The sequence below is a fragment of the Trichogramma pretiosum genome, unplaced genomic scaffold, assembly GCF_000599845.2.
Source record: "Trichogramma pretiosum strain Unisexual culture from Peru unplaced genomic scaffold, Tpre_2.0 scaffold82, whole genome shotgun sequence".
Taxonomy (NCBI): Eukaryota; Metazoa; Arthropoda; class Insecta; order Hymenoptera; family Trichogrammatidae; genus Trichogramma; species Trichogramma pretiosum.
In genome coordinates this window covers 407,673-428,828 of record NW_019640889.1, presented here as the reverse complement: position 1 = coordinate 428,828, position 21,156 = coordinate 407,673, and the positions used below count along the sequence as shown (strand labels likewise).

General features: G+C 35.6%; 2 protein-coding genes across 7 annotated transcripts; both read left to right on the top strand.

Moving 5' to 3' along the window:
- Nucleotides 1-117: 117 nt before the first annotated feature.
- Nucleotides 118-1,025, top strand: LOC106650112 (M-phase phosphoprotein 6). The gene is made up of 3 exons (XM_014367932.2): nucleotides 118-210; nucleotides 297-394; nucleotides 477-1,025. The coding sequence occupies exons 1-3, from the start codon at nucleotides 154-156 to the stop codon at nucleotides 793-795; spliced, it is 474 nt and encodes a 157-aa protein (XP_014223418.1). The 5' UTR covers nucleotides 118-153; the 3' UTR covers nucleotides 796-1,025.
- Nucleotides 1,026-1,051: 26 nt separating this feature from the next.
- LOC106650111 (modifier of mdg4-like) lies at nucleotides 1,052-19,985 on the top strand. Of its 6 annotated transcripts, none has more exons than XM_014367926.2 (6): nucleotides 1,052-2,899; nucleotides 4,630-4,842; nucleotides 4,934-5,125; nucleotides 5,213-5,678; nucleotides 5,757-5,825; nucleotides 19,096-19,985. In XM_014367926.2, exons 2-6 carry the CDS (start codon nucleotides 4,657-4,659, stop codon nucleotides 19,563-19,565), a joined length of 1,383 nt encoding a protein of 460 aa, XP_014223412.1. In that variant the 5' UTR covers nucleotides 1,052-2,899; nucleotides 4,630-4,656; the 3' UTR covers nucleotides 19,566-19,985. The 6 variants fall into 6 exon arrangements, with proteins under 6 accessions (XP_014223412.1, XP_014223410.1, XP_014223413.1 ...); XM_014367924.2 differs by lacking the exon at nucleotides 19,096-19,985 and adding an exon at nucleotides 15,597-18,335; XM_014367927.2 differs by lacking the exon at nucleotides 19,096-19,985 and adding an exon at nucleotides 13,017-15,537.
- The last annotated feature ends 1,171 nt before the right edge of the window (nucleotides 19,986-21,156 follow it).

Sequence of the window (21,156 nt, the reverse complement as noted above, 5' to 3'; positions counted from 1 at the left end):
TCACGTGTGTTTACATCTGCTCCGAATTTTTATAACCTGTGAAGAGTGAAGTGAAAAAACAGTTAGCCGATTCAATTCTGTCAATATCAACTTGATTAGCTTGATAAGCTTAAATTTTACTGTTGTCATTGCTCAGTTCAATAATTATTAAACATGGCCCTTATGAGAGATAAGAATGCTAAGCTGTCCAAATCAATTTTGGAAATGAAGGTTTGTTGATTTTTTTTCTCATAGTTTGGGTATTCGTTACTTTATTATACGTAATGTTTATTAATTCACTTATATTGTAAAACCAGTTCATGAAAAGGACAAAGGAAAAAGTAGAACAGCAAACCTATCAAAAGGAAGGAGAAGATTTCTTTGCTAGTAATGCTGCAAAACTTGCAAAGTCAAAGTGAGTAGAACTGATGTAAGCTTTTTAAAATATAATTTCATGTGTCAATATTTGATAATTCTATAATTTTTCTCAATTGCAGAGGTGAATTCATCACTGCAAACAGTTATGTTCAATGTGAAGATTTAATCGAAGGTAGACTCAGTTTTCAAGGAGAAAATCCAGAATTAGAAAGAATGTTGGAATTAGAAGAATTGGCAAAGAGAGCACCTAAGGAAGAACCAGTTGATCAGAAAGATGTAACAGATGAACAAATGGCTCGCTTATATCAACAAGCAACAACAAAAATCAACGTGAAAACTACAACAATAAGAAAAATTGAACAAAGTACTCCAGACAGAAGTAAAGAACCAAGAAGAAAAAGGGCAAAGTTTATCAAGCCCAAAGAGGATGACTTTTAGGCAAATCATGTATTTTATTTCTTTTTGTAAATATTAATTATGTTAATGAACAATTGTTAGAGTTTAAATTTTGAATTTCATCTGCTATGTTACTATATTGCAAAGTTTTTTTGCAAACTTACTATCCTGTAAAATTTTTATATTGCAACGCTAATGCAATATCATAATGTATGAAAGCTTACATGGAGCTTGCAGTAAGTTGCTGAATATTTTTTGTCAAAAAAAAAAAANTTCATCTCCGCAACGCTGCAAAAAAAAAAAAAAAAAAAAAAGGAAATGAAAACATACTCGACCCTGAGTAAACACAATCTGTGTAATGGAAAAAAACTGTACAGAAACGCGTATAATATAGCTATTGAAGAAAAGAGCCTCAGTTTCCTAAACAGACGAGATAAAATAAATACATCGTTTTATCGCATACAAAGTGTCCTGCTTTAGATTTCCACCTAAATTCCTATCTGCAAAATAAGCAGGCGTGTGCACGTAATAATAATCGCTGTCGCATGAGCGAGCGAGTAGAGTAGTACAGATCGATCGATCGGCTACTCGCAGAGTAGGGTAACATCGATAATAATCTGAAAAGCCATGAAATCGCGTGCGCATCGTCGTCGATAATTACGATAATGCAAATCGCGTGCACATCGTCGTTGCACACACAGGGGCATATAACAATAAACGAGTAGAGCGCCGAGGCGCGCTGCAACAACGGAGAGCTCCTCCGCATTATTATATATCGATGCATGTGCGGTCGTGGACGCAGCTCGACACGAGTCGCCCCACATTTTGCGTGATATACAGGCGTGCACACACATAGTCGCCCCTGAAATCCAAAATGGCGCATATCTGTCACGATATATGTATATTCGCGCAGCAGTAGCAGCAGCAGCAATTCGCCGTCGAGGGCCTGTTAGCCTGCCTCATGCTCGCGAGCAGCACAGCGCAGGCAAAGCAAGCCAGGCCAGGCGCAGCGATATGGAATCCGACCCCCCACCCCGTGTGTGTGGCGTGCTGCTGCTACTGTTGCTGCTCGCTCGCCACGATCGTCAGACGAGTCGTTTTTCGTAGTGCCCGTCTCCGTCGTCTACGTCGTCGTTGTAGCCCCCTGACGCAGTTAATACGGGAGAGTAGACCCAAACGCAGTCGCAGAGGCAGGGCAAAAGAGTCGCTCGCGCGGCCCGAGAATCTGCGAGACAGAAAGAGAGAGAGAGAGAAAAAGCAGAGTTCGTGCTGTGTGCGTATAACGCCAAATGGCCAGTGTGCGAGAAACTAACGACGCGTAACACGCCTGCTGCTCTGCATTCGCACTCCCAAATATATACACACATGTATATCGCATAAACTACACAGTACAATATATAGATATAACAATAATACTCGCGCGAGATAAAAGTGAATGTGCCTATACATGTATTTGTGTCCCACATCTATACGTATATACGTTAACGACGGCGACGACGAAGACGACGCAAACCCGCGCTTACAAGCTACACGAGAGCGCGAGCAAAGAGGGAGAAAGTGTGCGTGCTTTTACGGAGTGAAATGTGATTCTCTTTTTTCGTTGATGTACAAAAAAGAATAATAAGGCTGTGTGTCGTGCTGAGTTTTACGTAACGGGAGAAACGCAAACGGAATCGAGAGAGGCATCGACGGCGGGTCACGATTTCGATTCTCTCTCTGTGTGCTGCTGTACAGCGACGCTCCGTCAACGTCGACGTTTTGACCTCGTGAGAGAGATCTCGACGTGCTCAGAGCCCACACATACACGCACGCGCCCAGGCACACATATAGCAGCAGCAGCAGCGCTATAACGAATATATACAACACACTCCTCGCGTCGAGAGCGCAGTCGTGTGTATATAGCTAAAGAGCGTCAAAGCCCAATTTATATATATAATAATATATATAAATATATACAACACACACACGCTCAGAGAGGCTCTCGTGCACGCGGCGCTACGAGAGTTGCAGTGCAGCAGCAGCGAAGGAGGAGAAGGCGGTGCAGCAGGAGGATCACTCGCGAGTGCAGCAGCAGCAGCGAGCTTCTGGCGCATCGTCGTCGACGCTCGTCGATTGTTTTTCTTCGCGAAGAAACAAACGAAAAAAAGTAAGTATCAAGTGTTGTTTTGTCTCGACCTGCGTTAACATACCATATACTCATCTTTCTCGTCGCGTTTTCATTTTTTTAATCAAAAACGCACGCTTCTCAAGGACGTTGGTTCGGATCGCGAATCGCGCGCATACATTGTGTTGTGTATAGATATACGAGGCGCGAGGCTTACAACATAGGCTCGACGATGGACGCGCTTATTGTCCACGGGCAGAGAGAAGAACAGCAATAGTGCATGCGTGCGCGTTTACACACACACGCACGCACACCTACGCACACATACATAACGAATCGCCCCTACTCACGCGCACCGTCGTGACTCGTGAGGAGTCGCCGTTGTCGTCGTCGTCGCGAATACATGTTACATTTAACGTATCGCACGCACGCCAACGAAGACGACGACAACGACGGCAGACGTTCTCTCGCTCGTTCTCTCTCTTTTTTTTATATGGCATGCACGCGCAAATAAGCGTGAAAAAAGAGTACATCGTCGTCGGAGTGCGACCAAGACGCACTTGTCAAGTTTCTTGAGTGTCGCGCGCGCGGCAGGACACCAAGGCCTGTGTAATACAATTACATACTACTTTGCAGCTGCCACTGCACTGCGCACGTATATTGGTGTTACAATACACGCATACAAGCACACATCTATAATATAATACGCGCGATATGTCGTTCGTTACTCGCGCGGGGCCCAGAATAACAGCAGCAGCAGCAGCAGCAGTCGGAGCTTGGCGCTTGTGGTCTTCGCGCGCCCGAGAGCGATCAATAAAGTTTCCAAGCCCACACATACATACATACATACACGCACGCACACAAACGGCGAGTTGAAGCGCGTCGTGTGCATGTGCCGTGTAGTCATCGTCGCGAAATATATGTATATCTATAGATATAAAGAGAGCCAGCCCGCAGAGAGTCGCGCGCGAGCGAGAGAGAGAAAAAAGGGCCGTGTTGCTGTGTGTGCGCCCTCGATTCGTGCGCGGCTCGCCCCCTCCCCTACTTTTTTCCTTCTCTGCGCACTGTACACGTTTGTTCGTCGTCGTCGTCGTCGTCGTCGTCGACATCGTGTACCGTCTCCGTCGTCGCATAGTCGTCGACTCCGAAGCGCCCGTGCGTATTATATTATATGCCTGTATATAGTTTGTATATGTGTACATATAAACGTTGACCGTTCGACGTAGCCTGCGCCATACAGCCGTCAGCGGCCCCTTTTTTTTTCTCTACACTCACTTTTGTATATACACACACACATATGTATACACGCTGTATCGCTGACAACGTATATAATGCTTGCGCGCGCGGAGCAAGACGCAGCACGGGGTCTGTTTTATATTGCTCGGTGCCCGTACCAGTGTATACAGAAAACGTATATAATACGGGGCACTAAAATTTCGCTCTCTCTCGTTCTCCCCCTCTTGGATGTTGTTTTTTTTTTGGGGCTGAAAGTTCTCTCGCTCTCTTATAGCTTGCCGATCGATTTGCTCCGAAGACCCGAAAGGAAAAAAACCTACGCACACACCGTTCGTGTATATTGTGTTTAAATATATATCGACACGTACGTACGTTTTGCACTTGCACTCGTTTTTATATCAATGATTGTTGTCGCGCTCATCGTCGTCGCCGCCGCCGTCGTCGTCGTCGTATAATAAATACATATAAGCCGCGGCATTGCACGCCAAACATGATCATTATTAACGACGTTATCGTTGTTTGTTTTTGAATCGCAGATTGGAGTGATCAATTTGCCGTACACCATGGGCACGAGTCAGCAGTTTTCCCTGAGATGGAACAATTATCTCAAACATATCACCTCGGCGTTCGACACGCTGAGGTGCGACGAGGATCTCGTCGATGTTACCCTCAGCTGCGAGGGCAAACGCATCAGGGCACACAAAATGCTTCTGTCGGCCTGCAGCACGTACTTCCGGGATCTGTTTAAGGTTTGTTATTTTAACCTTTTTTTATCGATTGAAACATCTGACCCTTTAATTTATTAAATTCGCTAATGTAATTGATTGATTTATCTTGAAGGAAAATCCTTGCCAGCATCCCGTTATTATATTTAGAAATGTCAAGTTTGATGACTTGGCTGCATTAGTTGATTTTATCTATCAGGGTGAAGTTAATGTAGTACAAGAACAGTTGGATAGTTTCATGACTACTGCAGAGCTACTAGCTGTACAAGGCCTTACAGATGGAACTAGAAGAGACGATAGCGTAGAGGTATGACTCTAAAATATGATACAATATGATAACAATTTTGTTAAATTTTAATAAACATTACTTATAAAAAATTAATCTATTTTGTAGGAGGAAGTAGAAATACCCAGTGAACCTGAAGTACAACTTAGGAATCCATCTGGTAAACTTATTACAAACAACAGAAGGCACAAATCTCCAGCTTCTCCACAAGAAACGCACAGATCTGAGGCTCCAGGACCTAAAAGAAGAAGGATTCGGGAGAATAACACACACACTGAAAAATCTACCAGGCACACAGTGACTTCACCTAAAGAATCAGATAATGGCAAAGTGGACCCAAAAGCAGGATCCGATCCGGTTGAAATTATTCCTATCATGCCAGGTCTAAAAATGGAAATACCTGAATATTTGGAACAAGATGGGGGTAGTAGTTGTAGTTATGAAGAACAAAGTGTAGAATGTCCTAGAATTGTGATGGAAGAGGAAGAAAATATAACTGATGGCGATAAACCAGATATAGGGCAACCTTTTTATCAAGCGGATACCTTAGATGTATCCAAATCATCAGATATAGGTAATCTTTCAAATAATTATTTCATGTCTAAAAATATTACTTTGAATGATTTTACTAAAATGACTTCTATTTTACTAGGATATTTACTTGCAAAACCTGGTACGAGTGCTGGAAACAGAACATCACATGATTCTCGTGACTCACATGGTAAGTTTTTTTCTAAAATATACAAGTTGTCGAAGGTTCCCAGAGGTCAATTATAACATACAATTACACATTTATGTAAATCAATGGTCTACTCAATGGACAAGAAATTGAAAATTATAATTTAAAAGTATGTTTTCAAAGAAAACAGTATTTAAGGGATAAATAAATTGATGAATTTTAATTGATTATAAATGACTTCTAGGATAATTCTTTTTTACTTTGAGTACATAGTTGCTGACTAACATCCGTTTTTGTCTTTCGACACAATATGACTCTATGATAGTACTTTGCTTTTATACTGTGCACTCAAAGTATACAAAACAGGCTATACAAAAGTTAATAATATTAATCTTTATGGCTTTCAAATCAAGCTTACACTAACCCTTGCACATGCTACTGAATCATTCAATACAGTCGAAATTACACAACAAATGAATAATTTTCATGAATCCAAGCCATAAAATGATTATTTATTATCTTTGCTTTTCTAATAGTCTTTTTCTATGAAGTATGGACTTTGTAAATCTTTTTATTACAATTCATGATTTACAAAAACAAAAAGTTATATTCTACTTTATTAGTAAAGGGGTAGTTAGCTAATGAAGCTCACACATTAAATTCAAATATATTGGCTCTGAAGCCTTTGCAGCTTTGCATTATCATACTTGCATACGGATGAATCTGGTACAATAAACTTGGGTGAAAATAGAAATGATGATAAAATAATTTGCTCACATTTATTGTCATTTCTATATTTTATATCTTCTCTAGGCTCTATAAACTGTTTTTATCATTTACCACATCTTGAAACCAAGCTTACACCTAAGTTCCATTTTATATTCTTACTAAAAACTCATTTATCAAATGTAATTTAATACATTTTCGAAAACATTATTTTCTTGATTAATAAGTTTTTACAAGGTTACAAAAAAAAATGCGGTGAATGGTATAAAAATTAGAAAATTATTCTTGACTATTGCAAACTCTTCTATTTTCCGTTGACTTTCAATGATTTAATTATTCCTCTATAGTATATTATACAGTATGCATGGAGTTCTGAATGTAAAATATTTGCTTTGTGACAATCAGGTGTAACTGGGATCTCTTTTGTAGTATTACTTTTTCTAGTAAACATTGCCAAGTGCTGTATGTGAGCCGACAATCACTAATGTTCCTTTGAATGATTAATCAGTTTTTACATTTTTATTTTATCTTTTTCACAAAACCACCGCTGTTTTTTAACATAATTTTTAACTCTTGATGAATAATTCGATTTGATACTTCTCTCTAATATTTTGTGGTAGACAAGTAGTAATTTTTAAAATAAATCACAGAATACATTTTTCGCAAACCATCTCGACATGCACAATGATAAATTATTATCGGAATAATTATTCAAAATTGTTTCTCAACTTAACTGTAACTTTCTTTCTGATGAAAAAACGAAATACTTTGTGATACGAACGAGATACTGCTTACTGCTCTAAAATTAAAATTGGGTGACGGTGGTACAGGTGATAAAGTGGCGTAGTATGCATTTCATTCTCAAGTGATCCTACGAAAATGCATCAGCTATTTTAGTACTTCAGTAAAACAATTTTTTCCTCTTACTGCGTAATTTTTTTGGTCCCGTTGGTTAGGTAGTTTAAGTAATCTCTAGGTAAGTATTATGATTTAGTTGACTTGTTAATTATCTGGCATGACTATTATCAGCTTTAAACAAACAAAAACAACGAAAAATTACTCAAAGTGTTTCAAAACCTTATGATTTTCTTTTATTAAGCCAAAAAAATCTGTCAATGGGTTTATGGTTAAATTTTTATTCAATACAAATTGTCAATTTTTTATTACTCTAATTATTATGTGTCATCGACGAATATGAAGTTTTATGTATCATGAGGTATCTTATCATTCACTAATGCTCACAAGTGCTGGAAAGTTTATTATTAAAAAAAATTTAACGAAGTATTTCGAAATCATCTAGTAACACTTGTGAGCATAAACAATTTTAAATAGATTTAATGATATGAAGCAAAAAACTTGCTTATAAGCTTATAACGGGTTTAATTATTAAAATAATTATTACAAATGTAATGAGACCCTTTGAATTAAAAAAAAAAAATTAAACGTGAAACCATAGGCAAGTTTTTTTAATTCTCAGACTAGCGAATAAACTACCAGTTAAGCCTATTGTAAAATTATTCATCCACGAGACCGTTGTTACCTCATGCTGTGCGACACAAATTGTGCGAATAAAAAAGACCAACACACGCTTGTAAACAAATGTACATATACATACGACGTATTTTGAATACGTAAATCTTTTTCAACGCGTTGATTTGTTCTACTTAACTGATATCGTACAAGCTCGGGAAGCTTTCAAATAAGACTGTATTACAGCACCTGGCAATGCTAAAGTTTTTATGGGTAATGGTGACTTTAATCATTCGTATAATCATTCATACTGCGTATCGAAAAAAATGAATTGTTGACTCTTGAATGAGAAATGTTCTTAACCATGTAGCTATGCGAAACCTTTCAAAAACTTGGCTTCTTCTGTACGGTCCTGTATGTATTTTCGTACGAAACTTCTCCATTTTTTATGTATATGATATTAATCAACTGGTGCTGGGTAAACATAAACGGTGTGGGGTAATTTTCTTCATACATTATTTAAAAGAAAAAACATGAATACTAACGATTGTTGCTGCATGACCAACATCATCTTCATCTTCATTGTGACTATCTTCAAAACAATTATATACCAATCAGATATAACTCAGTCTTTATGCTTTGCTCGGAGAAATCACGCGGATAATAAAAATCAAATAAAAATTGACTGAAAAATTTAGAGGAGAGAAAAAACAAAAATATAAAAAAACTTAAGAGGAACATAACTAACAGAAGATTATTTGTCCCATTTATTGTTGTTGTCATTGTTGTGTCATCATCGTGCTCATCATCACCATCATCACCACCACTACCACCACCACCACTGATCACCATCATCGTGTTGTCAACATCACCACCACATTTTGTCTCGATGAATGAACCGAACGAACGTCCGCAACGTAAACTGATCTCCCACTTTCTGTAAACGCCATCAGCCTCAGACAGTCCCGACACCCCAAAGATAATTTGGGCCGGAAAAGGCGCACCGCACGAGCTTAGCAAGGCCAACGGACACGGCAAAGTTTGCATTTATTGCAAGGCAGGTGGAATTCTCACCTCCAAAGGCAAGCTCAGACAGACGAGATTCAAGTGCTGGGATTGTAACGCTTGCTTGTGCCGATGGCCATGCTTCAGCGAGTACCACGAACAAAAAACCCTTCCCTATGTTCTACCGTTATAGCAAGAATACTCAATTTGCACCATCGCCGATGATACACTTGACTCGAATCTGAATCTCCGTTCGAGGATGAATCGTCCTGTTATTAAAGCCCTGACGGTGCTCGAAACAATATGATCTACGAAATTCAATCGTTTCCTTTTTTATGTATTTTTTTTTATTTTTATACGCATTTTGTACTATTTTGAAGTAACAACAATCAATCATGTGTTATTAATTTTTATACATTTATATACATTTTCAATTATTATCATTAATTTAGAATTAAATTTCATTTTATTATTAATTAAAAGTAACGAAAATTCATGTGCTTTAGTATCACTGAATCTTGAGCACAATTATAGTAGTGATTAAACTTTTTTTACTGTGCAAATCAATTATTCAGAAAATTGGCAAATGAAAATAGAATGAGTGAAATTTCCAAGATTCAAAACTGTATATAAAAATGTTAATTAAGGTGTTGTTTTCAATTCCTTTAATAATAATTGAATGTATAATTGTATATTTTATAAATATACATATATAAAAATTTAAATTATATATATGTATATTTTATAAATTGAAATTCATCTGGATCTAGTTTTATTTAAAAACAGTACTTATATTTTGAATAACTTCAATTATTGGTTGTCATTGAAACTGATGAATCAATAATTTAAATGATAGGATTAATTTAAAAAACTGTCTATAACTGTAAAAAGTATAAAAGTATGTAATACATTTATGTGTTAATCAAAAATGTACTCATGATGTACACATAGATGTATAATCTTTACGAAGACCTAAAACTTTTTACAAGTTAAAAGAAAAATTAATGGTTATAACGCTGTAAGGATTATTTGACTATAAAATACGTAAGGTAGATTTGATGAGCATTCTGTAGATAATAATTAAAAAAAAGATAAGAATGAATTTTTGTACCTGCGTAGATATATTAATTAAAATCATGAAAAACTAATATTATCAGGAAGGTGCATATAGGATTAAATTGAAATTATACAGACTGAGAATTATTGTTAACATAATGAATTTTGTCCATTAACATAAGATTGTACCTTAATATACCGTATCTGATTAATACTCATACTTTTTACATACCTAGAATTGTATATGGTGAGCTTCTGTTGAGGAGAATTAAAAATGTACAAAGAATCAATGACTATATAAGTAAACATGATATTACTTATGAAACATGTTTTTTGTATCTGTAATTAGTTGAAAAAAAATCTGTAATGTTTGCATCCATAATCTGTTGTGGGAATTTCTTGTTGGGGTTAATGGAGCTTTTCAAGCCTTTATTTGAATGTGTTCTATCGTCTTGTCAGGCTTTTTATCCTTTAGCTTCTGCTTTCACACACACAAACACACACGTCACTGATACAATCAAATATTCTTGTTCTATCATATATCATTAGTGTGTGCATCCATGAGGGTGTATATGTTAATGTTGAAAGACATTTTCTTTATGTAGAGTTTAGTATTTACAATAAAAGTAAATTCGAAAGAGAGAACGAGCGAGAGAGATTGTCAAAGACACATTAAGCATCATCGCGTGAAAAAATAATTAGATTAAAAAGTAAAAAAAAAGGTTTCAAAAAAGCAAAGAAATAAATTGAGGTGATGTGTTGTGTTTATATTTATAGAGCAGCCAGGATATCAGGCACCAAATCAGCAAGATTTTAGCGCGTATGTCGATGACGACGATAACGAGCAGGGCTCGGATTCCGATTTATTGTATCGCTGTCGAATATGTTGGAAGGCTTTCAAGCACCCGATATCCTTAACGCTACACAAGGATTTGCACACGGGTCAGACGAGGTGTCCCATTTGCCACCGCATCTTTAGTCGAAGTTACGATATGAAAGTTCATCTAATGCGTATACACAAGCGGCCCTCGTTGTCGAGCGAAGGCGGCGGCGGCAGCGGGGCCAAGCCTAGCACCACCACCACTTGCGCTCAGAACAGCAGCCAAAAAAAATGAAAGAAAAAAAAACAAAACAAAAAAATAGCTCGCGAGCAATGTGTGTAATTAAACGTTATATATTTTCTCCGCTTCTGAAGTGGAAATGAACAAGATTTGCGCTCTCAATTGCCTTATACCATGCACGCGGCAGAATGTGCGAAAGATCGGGAAACAGTTGAAATTACAGTATTCGTTACCTCCTTTTGCTAGTAATGTACAATAAAAAAAAAGTGACGATAAAGAAAACGTCGTGCCATACGAACTCACTGCATGGAAAGCTGCACTTAACTCTGAAACAAGTTTTTTTAATCATTTGTACGATTAATGAAAAAAAAACATGTACTATTACAGATGATTGATAATGCGACTTATTAATTAGTTTATTAAGATATAGTTGGGATGTCTGCATAGACGATAATACTTCATTTAATACGTCTATTTAAAAAAATCGGTTGTTTTATAGATACATGTACATTGTAATACACTACTATGTACAATTTTTTCTATGCAGGTCTCCATTCATGTTATTACAATCTTGTACTTCAATATTTGTTTGGAAAAAAGTTCCTAGTTGCTTACAAATCAAAGCTTTGATACAATTTTTTGAATTCGGTATGCGCGTTTTATACAATTATTTACACCCTTGATGTTCAACGTTAAATGATAGTTTGATGATAAAATCACTGGTAACATATTACTAATGTAAATCTGACATTCCTGTTAAATTATTATTTTTAGAAAACATGATAGTTTTTCAGCTTAAAATAGTGAGAAAATTCGATTTATATGTATTTTAGTTTACTTAAAATTGTTGATTACGTTAAAATACTCATTGAATTCTTCGAGAGTAAAAGATTTTTTTAATTTACTTAAAAGGGTTGATAATGAACTTTGCTTGTAAATGATATGTGCGTTCTTTATTATGGATTCTTATCTTCAATTAAAAATATTGTTTAATTTTTTATAATAACACGTAAGACCCGTGATAGTTACATATTCGCTAAGTAATAAGATGTTTTGTAATGTGATACATAAAAATCATCGATATGCTTGTTTCAATGGCATGCCTTAATAAATCATACGAAGTTTATGATTGGCCACACACACACACACATACTTGTGTACTTGGTGAATTGCGTGTACGTGTCCTGAAAGAAATCCCTTGTCCGATTCGACGAGCGCACGAAATGTTTTTTTATTTTTTCTTAAATCAATCAATGAATTTCTTTCAGTGCACTTGGGTACGCGCGTTCAAAATGTTCAATTTATAGTGCGACTTAGAAAACTATCTTAAAAAATCCGTTGAATAAAGTTAAAGTTAATATAAAGTTTTAATGTGCGCAGTGTAGACACTGGCGATAATTATACATTTAATTTTTGTAATAAAAAAACATTTATAAATGGAAAAAAGAATTAATTTTTTCACATTGTTTTTTGTTACCAGTCTTTTGAAAAGCGATTAAATTCTTTTTATTTCGACTATATTGGCATGATGTGTACATTTCATTGGATAAGTCAACTTTTAACTATCGTTTGGATATATTAACCCATTTCTTCATACCGTTTTTTTAGAATCTAATTTCTCCTATTCAATTTTTAAGGGTGTAGGGTTTTTTGTCGATTATAAATTCATGCTTTTGATCTTAACACACAGAATTATAGAATTGACAAAATTAATAGACTGTGTACTATATAATAATACTCGATGGCGCTTCCCTACATACTGTTGGTAGTAGATTCCTCCGATTGATCTGCCTTTACATAATAAGCTAGCTATACTACCCTTGAACTACAAAAAATAGTGTGATTAAATAATGGAGGTGTGAAGCAAAAAATTTTCAAAAAAAACTTGACCGGTGTGTGTGTCTTTGGTGCGCAGAAACAGTTGAAACTCCATTTCATGTGGATGTCCCCATGCACGATGTCGTTGATCCGCTACAGGACGACTTGATGCAGAGTTTCGATGAACCACAACCACATCAACCGCTACAGGAACAACAACTACAGCCACTTCCACAGCTGGAAATGGAACAGCGACAGCCACCAAATCCATCAGACGCGCCAGTAGTAGCAGTAGCACCAAGCGTTGCGGCCCCTACATCTCGTTGCTGGCCGAACAGTATTAATCCCAAGCGAAATTCTAGCAATCAGGAAAAAGGACGTTGGGTCTGCGACGTCTGCGGCAAAGTCTATGCTCGCGGCGACTCGCTGGCGCATCATCGTAGCATACATCGCGGCGACACCGTCTGTCCCGTCTGTCAAGTTGTCTTCACGAGAAAGTACACGATGCGATGTCACATGGCCAATGTGCACGGCATGCAGCTGCCGACGTAAATTACATCGAGGCGAAGCAAAAAATAATATTATCAAAGTCGCCTATCGAGCATAAGCTTTAGTCATTAGACAAACTGGTGAACGCGCATAAATATTAACACACGAGACACGATGCTGAGTTTCGTGATGATGAACGATATACGCTCGTTTATGCCACTCTCTCGCAACTGTTGTTACTACCAACTCTATAAGACTTGGCGCGCTGTGCGCGTATTTTGTAATGAGCGCCGATCGACACTCTTTCGATTTGCAACATTTTTTTTTCATTTTCAAAACAACAAATTTAGGTACCCAACACACGATTATATTGCTTTAAGGACGAATTCAAGTTTCCGGATGATTTCAACAGTATTTTTTTAGGTTGTTAGCTTTTTGATTATGTTTAAGAAAGAATTAGAAACTTACACAACGAACCCTTTGTACATTACACTTTTACGACACAACAACACTTTTTTTTATTCAAAATCATCATTTTTGTACTTTATACATCGATTAATGAACTGACTGAACTGTCGAGTAATGAATCCATCGAACTAGATAGTGTTTAAACGAATTCATTTGAAACGACTTGCCAATACCGATATCCAGATTATGAAATCAATTCGTACCGAGTACCTTGGCAATTCGATTTTTTTTAGCGACTCGTTTTTTTTTTCTTATTTCATAAGGTGCGCTTCTGATGTAAATTAATTATTTTTGACGTTTGTATAGACTAAAAGACTTATACATAATGTGATACTTATCAGATCTAGAATATTTGTCATATTCTGTCATTTCATTCGACTGATATAATTATTAACAATAATTGTAATTTTTTATAAAATATAGTTGTATTTACTTATTTAAAGAAGAATATTGTTTCATCTACTTGCTAAAATTTAACTTCATCAAAAGCCATAATTTTTTGGCCCAACGTTATAAAAACATTTGATATATTGTTTATTGCAGCTCTATTGATTTAGTTCATGTTTAGCTCCGAGTAGTCGTATGACATTATTGGTTTACTGTACTTTCAAATCGATTTTTCTATGTGATAATCACTTATCGATTAGTAATTTGTTAGTTATTTGTTGATAAACATATAGATATTACATACATTGAATGTTCAACAATATTCATACCTAATTTTTTCAATAAAATTATAACTGATCATAGTACTTATGGTTATTGCAATTTATTTATTTATTTTAGGTATTTTGAGTAGTCGTGAATGTCTAGGTGGGTTTTCTCAATAAGAAATTAAAATAAATTTTGCCAATACAATTATTGTGTCGTCGTATTAAAAGTGATTGTCGGACACCCGCAGACTTGTCAACATTACCACTCAGATTTCATTTCCCATTCCCCCGTCATTTTCAACGAAACCATTGCTAGATTTATTACAATTCGTTGTAAAATGTTGAGTTCATTTAATGCTTATTCGAATTTTATTTTTCGTGAGCAGAAAAATTGCCATCCATCCGGCAATCGTAATTGTGCATGATAATATGATATTTTTACTGCCTTTATCACGTGTACATGATATTTGCTTCATATTATTTAACAAAGTCAAGCCTGCAAGCAGCAAAGTGGTGAAATTTCAATCAAGTTTTATTAATATTTTTCATTTCATTATTTTGCTACATTTATGTGTTTACAGATTTATTATGTATCATATTCATACGCCTAATAATTGTTTAATTTAGAACATTTAGCATGGTGTAATATTCATTTTAATTCACAGTAAATCAGAGTGAGTGTTTTTTTGTTTCTTACTAAGATTATATACATTGTATCGTTGCTGTGCATTTTCATCAATTGTTTTATTTGCTGTAAGTGTTATTGTGAGTATATCAATTACTAATTTTTATTTTTTATTAATTTTTTTTTCATTCAAACTCAATTTTCTCATTAAACCATTGAATTTTGCGAAATATATTTAATCATAAAATTGGATGATCAACCCAAAAGTTTGAAAGGAATAAAAGAAATATTATGTGATGCGACGTTGCAAAGTGATTTGAAAGAATAAAATCTACCAAACTTTTTTTGTGTGTGCTAAGCAAACAAACAAACAAACAACAAAATTGCAAAAAAAAAATCATCAATCTAATGATAGTCCAAAAAATATAATTTGCTTATTCAGATCGTTCACTGGTCATCGAGCAACCGTCACACTCGTGCAAACTCTGCGGTAAATCGTTTTGGAATCGCGATTCCATGTACAAGCACATGAACATGCACAAGGGAACGACCCAGTGTCCGGTCTGCCAGAAAGTGCTCAGTCGCACGACGCACATGAAGCGTCACTTGAGAAATCGGCACGGCTGGGTCGGCTCGAGCTCAGATCCAATCGCACCGCAGACCGCCGCCGCCTTGGCCGCAGCAGCAGCAGCTGCAGCAACCGCCGGTGCTGGTGGTGGAGCTACCAACGCCACGACGACCATCGCCAACGCTACATCGGCTACGTTGGCGACGACAACGACACCGGCTGGAGGAGCAGCGGCATCGACGACGACGAGTGCCAATCGCACGACGACGACGGCGACGAGTAACGCAGCCACCCCCTCGAGAAGCAGCAGCAGCGCCACCGGAGGCAACGGAGTCGAGACGTCGGCTGGGCCCGGATTCACCACTATACGCATAAGAGAGAGTAGCGTCGAGAGAATAACTTCTAGTCCCATTCCTTAGTGACGAAGATCGTCCGCAGGTGGTAAAAGACGAAGACGATGAATAATGCGTTTATCGATTTTGCCGGCGAATTATCATCATCATTATTTATTGTGAAACAAAGAAAATAAAACGTCGTTGCATGTGCAGCGTAGATCGATATTTATTATGTTGCCTATTGTGCTCCACGAGCTGCGATAGTCGAAATTCAATTTACTAATTACCATGCGTCAACTATACCTAGTCATTTGTAATAAGGATGAGGAATTCTTTGATATATATACAACAAAAAATTATATATATACACACATTATTATATTATGACTATAGATTATATCGGTTTGAGTGTGCGCTTGCAAAGAAAATCCTATACAAAAACAAAAAAATTATAAATGTATTATAAATCGTGATGAAAGTATATATTATATTATATACACGTCGCAAGGATCAGCTGTTTTTGCATGGATATAGCATGCTGTGTAAACGTTGAACTCGCGCCATACGATGTGTATCTCTGTGTATATGTGTTATACTTGTGTGTGGGTGAGTCAAATGCACACAACACGTGCGATTTTGCGATCGTTTGCAATTCGGAATGCGCCGCGGCGGTCCGCGCGTGCCGGAGCCATTTAACATATGGAGAACATTTGAATTTTCAACCTCTTTTCGTTTGACCTTTGATTCAGTGTGAAATGACATATAATATGTGTATTATATTTCTGAAAACACCCCCGTAATAGCATTTTACCAAGACAACATTGTCACACAGGCGCTATAACAAAATGTCTATAATATATTTTTAACCAAAGAGTTTAGACAAAAAAAAGTAATGCGATTGTGAGGATGACAAATGATTTCTTTCTTCTTCTTTTGTTTCAATCTAGTCAAGGAGAATTTTTGTCAGTACTTATAGAAAATGAATTTAATCAGAGACAAAACGAGAAAGTGGAAAAGTTGCGCGCGAGAAAGAGAGGAATGTGCATCTTCTATTCCATTGACTTTTAACGAAATGTATAGCGAGTTACATTATTATCTAGAGACAACGTGAATTTTCATCCCGTTTGTGTATGGATGTTGAATTTTCATTGTGTATATCGTCGATAAAAAAAACCGTTTTTTGATTAAGTAGATTATAATATAAATGACAAATTTCACCTGCTAATTGATTTAAAAAATTTACCATTCACCACTCATGAATCACCTTTTTGTATCGTAGTTGATACAAATTATTACGTAATGTCTTAATGAGTGTGTTTGAAAACGATGCCATAACTAGTCTTAGAGAAAGATTATTTTTTCAATGATCTCTGAAAAGCTGATGTAGAAAAATTTTTCTCTGTGCTCATTATCATTTACATTTACTTTTTAAGCTACACATTAACCTCATATCTTTGTTAAAATCTTCAAAAAAAGTAAATAAATTTCTAATTGTTACATTTATGAATGTAAAAAAAATCTCTTCGTAACTCTCGGACTCATTCGTAATTTAATTGTTTAATAATTCAATTCTTATAAATGGGTGTAATAGCTTAAAAACTGTTGTTTCTAAAATAATGGTCATTATTTTTTAGGACATATAGTACAATGAATAAGCGCTAAGTACCAAATATCGGCGGTTTCTTTCATCGTAATAAATTTTAAAAATTTATGTTGTTTAACTTAATAGTTAAGTTTAATAATTGTAGTGCAATGTCATATGTTTTACAGCTTATTTATTTAACTTATTTATAGCTTTAAACATTATTATTTCGCGTAAGTTCACTCACTGGTGTTCATTGATAACGTGACCAAAGTCTTGTTTAACTTGAAAAAAAACGATCGCGAATTAATTTCAACGTCGTCAAACAAGTGTCATCTGCTTGCTCCAATTTTACCAAAAAAAAAACACAAACATTGTGAAATCCAAAAATAAGATTAAGCGATTATTCACAGGATTAACGTAAATAACCACGAATATGCACATTCCTCGTTATTCAGTTTAAATGTAAAATTAAGTACAAGAATGCCAATTTTGATTTTACTATAAGTGATGATGTAGTAAAATAGTTACATTATAGTTTTTAATTATTAAAAGATACACACTCGCACAATGGGAGTATGAAAAACAAATTTAATGAAGCTATGATTTACAAGTATTTATGTTAAACTTACTAAAATATGTAAGTAAAAAAAAAATATATGTGTGAATAAAGTTTAAAAATATCTATGCACAAAATTTGTCATACTATTTTTACCTTCATTATAATACATTTTATACTGTTACAATAGAGAATTAATGGTGCATTCACTCATTTCAAATTATCATAACAAGGGCCATTTGAAACTTTTGTGTAGACCAAAATGAAACTACGCTTAGCAAAGTATATTGCAATAAGCAATGAATCACGTATAGTAGACAAAAACAAATCAAAATGTGTAACATACATGAATCTAAAATTTACTATCATCACCATCATTATAAGTAGATGCATTATATCGAATTTTTATTTCAAACGACTTTTATTTATGAATATTTATTACATAGTGCGTGTGCTATCGAGCAATTTTCCCATGCATGCATTGCCTATATCGTATAATTTTTATTATACGTTCACATATTTTTTTTTCATAACCGACACACTTGTACGATAATAATTTCAAATTAATTTTATCTGCACATTATTTTATTGACGAGTACAATTATTACATAATATAAAATACGCTGCGTGTATGTTGGAATTGGCTTGAATGGCAATGCACTACATATTTTGTAAAAGCACACCGGTCATAAGAAACAATTTTTTTTTTCTCAAGCGGTATGATAATGCGTGGGGCTGTTATGACCTATATTGAAAAAAATCACAACCCCAGTAAGCAATGATGATCGAAACGACGGTGGCGAGCAATCGAACAAAAAACCTCGATCGCATTGTGCATAGCTGCAGAAAGAGAGAGAGAGATCCGTGTCCGATGTTAAAGATGAGTGTTGTTTACAGGCAGGGGGGTTGTAGGCCGATCGAAGCGAAAGACCCTAATAAGCGATCAGTCATCGTCGACGAGTGCATCGGCGGCCGCATCCTCCACGGCTAGCAGTGCAGGCGCAGCAGCAGCACCAGCGCCAACAGCGTCGGCTTCCTCGTCCACCCCCGCAGCCGCGGCAAAAGAAGACAACAAAGCCTCCAGCGCAGCAACGGCAGCAGCAACTACCGATTCCGAGCCAGTGGCGCAGGTGGTCATGCAGGCGCCGGGCCGATTCTCGTGCAGCCTCTGCGGCAGCGTTTACAAGCACTTGGCGTCGCTCACGCAGCACCTCGAGGTCCATCGCAATCAGACGACCTGCGTGCTCTGCCACACGACCCTCAGCCGCAAGACCGACCTGCGCAGGCACATGAGGCTCAAGCACAATTTGCAATGGCAGAAGTCGCTGCAGAGGCATCGAGCGCCCAGGAGGCAGTCGAGTACTTAAAAAACTTTCACTCGTCCTAACTCACGATACACATTTATCCGTAGATTAGATAGTAAAAAGAATAATTAATAAAAAAAAATTAATTGAATCTTATTTGTGTGCATAGTAGTTGATCTATAATGAGTCACTTGTCAAATTTTATGCGCCTCTCGCATCGAGTCAAGTCGACGATCTCGAAGAACCTGCAGCCGTTCAAATAAAAGAAAAATATTTAAAAAGATATAGCTATTTTCGGAGAGTAAAAAAAGAAAATTACGTCCACTAGCGTGACGGATTGGATTCTTTGTAAAATCTCGTAAATATCGTAAGATGATGTTCTTGTACAGATACACATAGATTTAGATGGTAAATTATAAAAAAAATCTCGTTTAAAAGAGACAAAATTATATCTATAAATAATTTTAAGATATTTATCGAGTTGAACGTTATATTATATATATATAGCACGTGCACATATATTATATATAATTAATAACAGCCTGAATAATTTTTCATGCTTAAAAAATGAATCAACAGAGCATTTAAATCGAAAAAAAAGAAATATATTACATGTAAAAAAATTAATATATTGTAAATGTATCAAATTGTTAAGTACAACAACAAAAAAATATAGAGTAACGATGTTGATGAAGAACAATGTTATTTTTATTGATAAAAAATTGCTTCTTTTCGAAAAACGAAAAAAAAAGAGAAAACATACAATTATCATTGGGAGATATCGATATCAGAGTACATAAAAAGCATTTTTGGAAGTCCTTATCGAATGGTTTACTAAAAGCCTCGATTGTGATATTTGTTTTGACATTCATTATGTTATCGCGCAGGATCTTGGAAATTATTTAAATAATATATTGAAAAATGCATTTGAAAATTTTTATGAGTACTCTGGCTTCAAAATCCCTCTATGAAATTGCTTATAAATTATTAAAAGAAAAAAAAATATTTAGAATAGGAAAGTGGCTAGTCATTTTTTAGTACAAATTACAATATGTTCCAGAATAGAATAAGAATACTTGTCGTAAGTTTAGTTGCCTGATAGATGTAAGCAAAAGCTATGCAACTTAAAACGGTAAAAAAGTATCTGATACGAATAATATTAAAAATCATTAATCGATTTCATTTCAAAATTGCATTTTGATTGTTTTGAATATAAATGTAATATATACATAGAAATTAAAAATGTACCTTCATGGCTAGTGTATTTTTTCACCAATAATTTAATTACATATAATTTATGATATAAATAAAATGTATTAAATGGAAATAAACTAATATACAATTCATCATGAAATTCTGAAACTTTCCACATTGCTAATTGAACTTGAGTATCTACCGCACTTGGCTTTAAACATTTTTTATATTTTTAAAAAATATTAAAATCAAAAATAAAATTTTATTTTTCACTTTCTTCAAGTCATACAAATTTCATAAAAAAGGAGGAAATGTTACTTTGCGTTAATTGATTTGTTGGTATTATGATAATACACATATGGTAAATAAATCTACTCTATGAATAAAAATTTTGTTGTTAAATTTCGTTATAAGTTATACCTTACTAAAAAAACAAACCACCTATCATTATTTGATGTAC